The following is an 8,313-nucleotide window of genomic DNA, read 5'->3' as shown; positions in this document are numbered from 1 at the left end:
CTATGTAGTTCTGCTACTATTGTAATCGGCCTTTCGTTACAAAATACATCACGTTTTAGACATGGACATTGTCTCAAGGCACAACGTTTACCGATATATTCATATGAACATGTTAGTTTTTTTTTAAGATTATGTAATTGTGGAGTATACTTCTTGAAAAATGTAATTATTTTTTTATATTCGACCAAAATCAATGCTTTTTATATGTATCAATATTCAAGTTAGATAAGTTTGACTTTTGCTCTCTAGGGTATTGTCTATTTTGGACGGAGGTAGCATCTAAAAACATGCTTAACCGAAAAGTCCGTTCAACTGTGGTGTGCTCTGCTGTTGCCATCAACTTGCTAGGTGGCAGTGTGACACCCTGGACTTCTAAAAGATCTGTAAGTTCATGAATATAATTAATACTATGACATGTGAGCCCGCTAAAATTCATCCAAAAATATGACCAACTGTACCTTGCGCACACAAAAAATAAGAGCTAAGTGTTCAGTTTAAAGTGTTCAACTCTTATTTTTTTTGTAAGCTGCAAATGTTCAAAGTTTGGATAAATTGCAGCTTTACATGGTATGCTATTCATCATTACATCCACAATTCTTGTATAAGTTCTGAAAACTCCAGGGTGCTTCGAACAACATGTTGTGCACGCGCAGCCATGCTCATGTGATCCGTTCTAGGCTTCTAGCTAATAAAACACTAGCAAGTTGTCCTTGAAGGCGCTGCTTCTACTAGAAGTAGATTTTTGTATCTGTCACTCATTAGCTTGTGGTCAAACAAGTAGAATGGTGCTATAAATGCTGGCCAAGGACAACGCCGGTGCCTGATCGTTTCACTTATTTTTTAACTCGTCTGAGCCCATTCTTCTTTTAATCATTTGGAAGTTTATGCAAATAGAAGTACGAGTTGTTGGCTCCACTCATGAAATTTCCTTGGGCTCAGATCTCTTCTTTTATTTCCTATGGAAGTACATGCTGCTGAAACTTTCCTAGGGAATTATTATGCCACTATTTCAAACGCCCCTAAAATGATTATTCCAACATTTTCACTGAAATTAAGTTGATTCAACGACTGATGTGGTCAACAAAATTTCTAAGAAGACGTGTTACAGAAAAGTAGTACTAATCATATCCAGAGATTTCAAAGCATTTAAGGAACCTACTTTTGGCTAGTCAATGAAGAAAATTGGCTGGTTTCTGGTAGGGCCATTGATTTGAAATGTATCTTTTTTATATGTAAATATACTGTAGTTTGCAATCGATAGTTAGGCGAAAATCAAGGAGTCTTTGGAGAACCTGCATGGTTCTCTCTTTTTTGGCCGTGTGTCATTGTTATCTGATCTGCTATGCCAGACTGTATACCACTCATCCCCAAGTTCCCAAGTGGCTCTTGTTCACTTCCATTTGCTCCTTACGTTCGTTGCTATCTCCCAATCACTTTTTCTTGCTCCATCCCTCCAAAAATTTCTGTTCTTGCTTGCCTCACCTTCATCCTCTTGCAGCTCGCCTATACAATCTTGCCCACCGCAAGCATAGCAGCGACACCACGGCCCCCATGCCAGCATGTGTGGAGAGACTAGCAGGGCCTAAAGGGCGACGTGTTCTGCCATATAGAACCAACCTGTTGAGTTGAATTATTGGTGTGGCCATGTATCCTCCAAAGATCTTGATCCTCCTTTTTGTTCTCCTTTCGACTTTTTCTTCTTCCAGACTTGCGATGAACAAATCCTTTGCTTTGGGTATTGAGATTGGCACCATATGGCGAAATAATCCCTCCCTTCTACACAACGATTATCCAGAAGACGAATTCTCCCTGCGCATCATCCTCCCTAAGGATGCCACGTTTTTTACTACAAACTCGAGCTCAGATCTTGACAGCCTTTCATTTGCCTGCGGATTCTTCTGTGCAGGGCCTGTAGCTACCTGTGATGACTACATCTTTTCCATCTTTGTTGTCAATACCTACAGCTCCAGTGATGCTGTGTCCTTTAACGCGCCCAAGGTGGTCTGGTCTGCCAACCGTGACCGCCCAGTCAAAGAGAATGCTAATGTTCAACTTACTGAACTTGGGGACTTGGTGCTCTATGATTCTGATGGAGCACATGTTTGGTCTACCAATACTGAAGACATGTCAGTTGCTGGCATGAATCTTACGAGTGCAGGCAATCTGGTGCTGTTAAATCAGTCAAATATGCAACTCTGGAGGTCCTTCGATCACCCAACTGATACACTTGTCACCGGGCAGATTCTACCAGAAGGGCAGAAGCTCATTGCAATGACCTCAGTGGCAAACTGGTCAAGTGGAAATTTTGATCTCACCGTCCTCCCTGATGGTATGTATGCATTTGCAGGAACTGATACTCGTCTAGCCTACTATCGGAGCCCCACCGGTGGAACTGTGACGACAAACAGGTCAGCATACGTTGCACTCAAGAATGGCAGTCTGGAGGTGTTCACTAATTTTCGGGATACAGAGGCACCAGATTACCAGATCCAGCTGCCCAGGGATAACTATGGGCTGGGCTTTGTGAGGCTAGATTTTGATGGGCACCTTAGGCTATATCTTTGGACAAACAATAGCTGGGTGAGTTCAGATGTTTTTGACATAGCTGATCCTTGTGCTTATCCTCTAGCTTGTGGCGAATATGGTATTTGTTCGGATGGACAGTGCAGTTGTCCCGATGCTGCCATTGGGCAATCAGGATTGTTTGATGTAATTGATCCAAGGGAGGTTAATCATGGCTGCTTGCCAATAGGTTCACTATCCTGTGATTCGGCACGGAAGCCTACACTTCTTTCCCTTCCCAACATCACGCGCTTCAACGGTGTCTACAATTGGACAACAAGTGAAGAGCGATGCAAATTATCATGCTTGAATGATTGTTCGTGTAAGGCTTCATTCTTCCAGCAGTATGACACCTCCACTGGTTTCTGTTTTCTTGCATCTGACATATTCTCCATGATAAGTGTAAATTCCCCAAGTTACTCAAGCAATTTTAGTTCTCTGGCATTTGTTAAAGTTAACGGAGCTACCCGGAACTTTGTGCTATCTCAAGGAAAATTAACCGTTGCATTGGCCGTTGGTTCTTCAACTTTTATTGCTTTAGTTGTTGTTGCAGTGCTTGTAGTTTTACGAAGAAATAGGGCAGAACCATTAGAAGATGATGACATTATCGATCAGTTACCAGGGCTACCTGCAAGATTTTCTTTTATGGAGTTGAAGTCAGCAACTGAAGATTTCTCAAAAGTGATTGGGAAAGGAGGATCTGGTTCTGTTTTTGAAGGACAGATTTGTGATAAGCAGGTTGCTGTGAAAAGATTGGATGGCATTAATCAAGGAAAAAGGGAATTTTTAGCAGAGGTTCAGACTATTGGAAGCATCAACCACATATATTTGGTGAGGCTAATTGGATTTTGTGCTGAAAAGTCGCATAGGCTTCTTGTCTATGAATACATGCCAAATGGATCTTTGGATAGGTGGATTTTCCAAAGGCACCAAGAAGCACCACTTGATTGGAAAACCAGATTGAGGATCATCACTGATGTAGCAAGGGGACTGGCTTATCTTCACAGTGACTGTCGGGAAACAATCGTTCATCTAGACATCAAGCCACAAAATATCCTTTTGGATGAGCAATTCACTGCCAAGGTATCTGACTTCGGGCTTGCCAAGCTAATTGATCGTGAACAGGGAAGTGTCATGACTAGATTGAGAGGCACACCAGGTTACCTGGCTCCTGAGTGGTTGACATCTGTGATCAACGAGAAGGTTGATGTGTATAGCTTTGGCATTGTTATCATGGAAATTATTTGCGGTAGAAGTAATTTGGATTACTCACAGCCTGAAGAAAGCCGTCATCTCATCAGCATGCTGCAGGACAAGGCCAAAACTGACCAGCTGTTGGACCTTATCGATCCACGCTCCACTGATATGCAATGTCATTTGGATGAAGTGTCGCGCATGATGAATCTGGCAATGTGGTGCCTGCAGGTTGATAGCCGTCGACGGCCTTCCATGACCGAAGTTGTGAAAATCCTGGATGGTGCAATGGATGTTGAAACCGAACTTGATTTGGACCTGGTAAATCTGGAACTAATGGTGGCAAATAGAGCGGTTCGTGGGAACATTGCCGCAACTCTGCAGATAGACTCCGTCCTTTCAGGGCCACGGTAAACGTGAGCTCAAGGTTTCGGAATTGGCATTCGTCCTGTGCAGCATCCAGGATTTACATCCAAAAGTTGTGACATAGACATCTCCTGGTATCAATAGTTACATACTATAATGGCAAAAAATTGCACTTCCCAGGTTACATTATTATTTTTCTTTCTGAACACTGTAATTCCCTGAAGTTTGATCTGTGTGCATCTGTGGCGAGCTTCTAATCATCTCAATGAGCATGGGTTTCAGATCGATGCACCAAAACCCGTTTCCTCGAAATAGGCCACTTTCTGTGTTGCAAGTTTCTCTTGAAGGAGGGCGCTGGCAGGAATTTTTACTGCAGGATTATTTTGTCGCCTGATGATGTTCCTCCAGTCTTGTATTCTACCTGTAAACTAACTTGCTCTAGATCCACATATCATTGACACCAACCGAAGAAACAAGCACTTGTGCAGGTTAGATAAATCCGGTGGTGGTGTGTTGCACTTCGGGATGACGGGGTTTTCCTATGTGGTCGTGGTTTGGCGGCGGTTTTTGCTCGGTTTTATTCCTTAACCGGGCAACTCCCTTGTCGGCTAGTACAAATGTTTCAGCAAGATTCTCCGTTAGCATTTTTTTTCTTGCTAGTGTTGAACAATGAGGGGGGCCATTTCTTTCTTTAAAATAAAACCTGATCTCTTGGGATTAACGAGGTGGGCCGGCAGCCCGCCAAGCCCAAGTTTCGAAATGTTTCCAGCCCATGGTGGTGCGTGCTAACGGCAAAAAGACACGGTGGAGTGGATCTCTGGGAAATCAACGGCGCTGCATGAAATTCCGTCCAAAGCAAAGATATACTACTAGACTACTACTACTGCCGTAAAAGGCATGAAATTCCGTCCAAAGTAACAGTCACACGTATAGCAAACGAACCTCGCGCCTCTGCAATCGCGCAGCGCGCAGCCCCACAGACAGACAGGCTTGAAAAGACGTAACCCAACATGCGGGGGGTAAACACAAACACAGAGCACCGGCGGTAAACCAACAGCAGTCGCGGTCGCGAGGCGAATAAAGACAGGCGGTAAACGCAAACATGGGCGCGCGGCCCCCAAAAGGATCCTTCCCAAATCCCGAGGCACAGCGAGCAGCAGCCTCGCTCCGTGGCTCACCCTCACGACGACGACGACGACATGCGCGCCTGCGTAGCGCAGTACGCGAACGAGCAGCAGGAGCAAGGCACAGGGATCACCTCGCACCACGCGATCGATCGCTCACTGGGTGATGAGTGATGAGTCGATCTTGCGCCAAAGTCCGTGCCCGGCCGCTTTACTTTCTCGGTCTCGTCGCTCGCCTCACCAGGCCGTTGCCGCTGCGTCGCATGGACGGACGCGGGGAGAAGAAGTGGAGGAAGAAGGCGCGAGTGCGACGCGAATCGAATCCGAGGCGCGTGGGGAGAAAGGCGCGTGGCCCAAAGGCACCGGACGCCTCGTGTCGTGCTTGGCTTGGCCAAGCCGGTCACTCAGCCGGCGGGTCCTCCATCGCACTGCATGTGCATGTTACTAGCGCGTGGGCCGCACCGCCTGCGCGCGCGCGCCCGGCCGCGTCTGTCTGTCTGTACGCCAAGGATGCGGCGTGCGGTCGGTTAAAACGATCACGTACGTACTCTAGTCGTACGTGTCACCCAGCTGCCGTGCGCTCTCCTTTCCTTTCCTTTGGCCCGTGACCCCCCACGGTCCAAGATCGATCGGCTCTGAGTCGGAGACACGGCCGATGCTGCCAGCCATCCTTAATTTTCCTGAAAGAATAAACGAGCCCTCCATCGGCATTAGCCAGAGCTCGCTGCACTGCAGCAGCAGCAGCGGCATCTCAACTCACAGCCCACACCATCCCATCTCCTTTAGGCCCTCCCTCGTACGCGTCCGATTGCGTAATCACGTACTGCAATTAATGCGCAGATCCCTGAGCTAACTCTAAACCATGCAATGTTGTCTGCGGGGACCGTAGGTACGTACCCGCAATCGTTCCTTCTCCCCCGAGAAACTCCACGAGAGATGGACCAGAGCTACTACCACCAGAGATAGCATTGCCCGGCCTCACCGTGTAGCATGTATGGCCTCGCCACGAACGCCCACATGGGCGTGCCACCTTTCGACAGACCCGGACGCGGACAGGTCGGTGGCACTCCACTCATGGAGCCCTCTTCGCCACCGCCCATACGCATGGAGCATCGTCGCCCCCCTTTTCGAAAAAAAATAAATGGAGCATCGTCGCAGTCGGACCAGAGGGAGCAATTGCCCTTTAAAGTAAGCAATTCCAGGCAAGGGCTTAATTAACCAGCAGGCTTAACAACTAAGCCTCCATTATTAAGGCAAAGAACACCCGATTTGATATTAAGCCGGCCGGTCTCCCCAGGCACTCTAGGGACAAATATACATTGGGGCAGCAGGGCGATGCGGCGAGCTGGTACGTACTACCACCACCTGCCCCTGGCCATGCATGCACGTCCGCTCACTGGCATGTAGTATCACCACTAGTTTTGTATGGTTTCCAACTTTGGCCAATACAATATCTCGGGTGGATGATTGCGGAAAGCTCTTCGCATTTGACCGGCATCATGTCGACCGTCTTTGTTGCCTGCCTGCCCGCCCGGCCGTAGTGGTCGATCGTGCATGTGCGCGCTCCAGCTCTAGGTCGCCTAACATGTGGGCACAAATGATCGATCGATCGATATGTTGGCGGTACATCGATCGCTAGCTCTGATCGCCTGTACCGATCGCTTTTGCCTTGCTATGATTGGGGTCGTCAGAAACCGGGGGGAAATTTGCCGGGGACCCTATTTTGGAAAATCGATCGATCCAGCATCATTTTCGTACCAGTAGTATGCCCCTCCTACCAATGAGCGAGCTGTCTTGACTTTCTTTTTGTAGGCAAAAAACGACGTGGACGAATAGACATACAAACGCCTTGGCCGCCTCCTGTTCAGGAATCCGATCCTGACAGTTGAACAAACACCATCTCATCCGATGCCGTTTGAGCGTTGTTTCGGTTAGACGACATGACAGATGAGAGAGAGAGAGAGAGAGAGAGAGAGAGAGAGAGAGAGAGAGAGCGCGAGAGAAACAAAACATGGAGAACTGTGGCGTGCATGAATCATGATAAAAATGCACTACAGAGCAACATCGGAGGGACTGTTGATACACCGCCTCCCTCCCTCGTGATCTGTTCATCTGTGATCCTTTTACTGTTATAATTACCAGATGGAGCTGCGGCAGGGGCAACGGAAAAGGAGGAGCGGCCATGAAAGACAAGCCCCGCCCCGCCCCGGAGTGGGCCTCGAGGAGAGCCGAGAGAGACTCGTGAGATCGCAAAGGAAAAGAAAAAAAAGGAGACGCATGATGTTTCCACATCCATGCATCTGCATGGGCTGGAATCCGAAGGAGGAGCAGAGCACTGCACAGTGTGCGGGCATGGACCATCGGTGGTCGGAGAAAGAAAAGGACGGCTCACTGCGCGATTGAATGTGCGCGCGCGAGGTCAGGTGGTGTCCAAAGCTCGCCCCTCGGTTCACGCACAAGTTCCATGAACCTGCATGCATGCGGCTTTGCTTGCCTTCCATGGCGTGGCTTGTGCGTGAGCCGTCCACCCATGCCCCGAGCTCGAAGGGTGGTACGTATGGTTTTGGCTTAACATGCCGGTGCACGATAGATAGCTTGGCTAAAACGGGCGGGATTGGTCTGCCCAAACATGAGAAACAAACAAGTACACGTAGGTGAGGCTGTACGCTGTGGACTAGAGTAGCAAATTAAAACCCATTGATTAGTCTCCACTACCACTAGTACGTGAGGATGGGAGCAGGCTGGTATTTAATTTACGTGTTTGTCATGTTTTGCTTGTCAGCACCCGCCCCTGAGCCTTGACAAATGGACATTGGGCTAGCTAGGCGGCGGGCGGCGGCTACGTACACGTACTAGATAGTAGATGGTATTATCCTACGTTATAGAGTATGTATAGAGAAAGTAGAGGAGCACCAGAGTGGGTTAGAGGCGAATAATACATCACTGAATTCATCAACCTGTCGGAATCGACATCACGTAACTAAGTACTTGTCTAGTTTAATCTACTAGTAGCGCAGATGCAGTGTTTCGCAAACTTTTGTTAGTTTGATTTGATAATGGGGGGGAG

The 8,313-nt window shown here is 47.7% G+C and overlaps 1 protein-coding gene across 1 annotated transcript; it reads left to right on the top strand.

The window, feature by feature from the left end:
* The first annotated feature begins 268 nt into the window (after nt 1–268).
* Nucleotides 269–4,573, top strand: LOC123169889 (G-type lectin S-receptor-like serine/threonine-protein kinase SD2-5). Its single transcript, XM_044587749.1, has one exon. The coding sequence runs from the start codon at nt 1,645–1,647 to the stop codon at nt 4,168–4,170; it is 2,526 nt and encodes an 841-aa protein (XP_044443684.1). The 5' UTR covers nt 269–1,644; the 3' UTR covers nt 4,171–4,573.
* The last annotated feature ends 3,740 nt before the right edge of the window (nt 4,574–8,313 follow it).

Source organism: Triticum aestivum, chromosome 7D, assembly GCF_018294505.1.
Source record: "Triticum aestivum cultivar Chinese Spring chromosome 7D, IWGSC CS RefSeq v2.1, whole genome shotgun sequence".
NCBI lineage: Eukaryota > Viridiplantae > Streptophyta > Magnoliopsida > Poales > Poaceae > Triticum > Triticum aestivum.
This window is presented reverse-complemented; position numbering and strand designations above follow the sequence as displayed.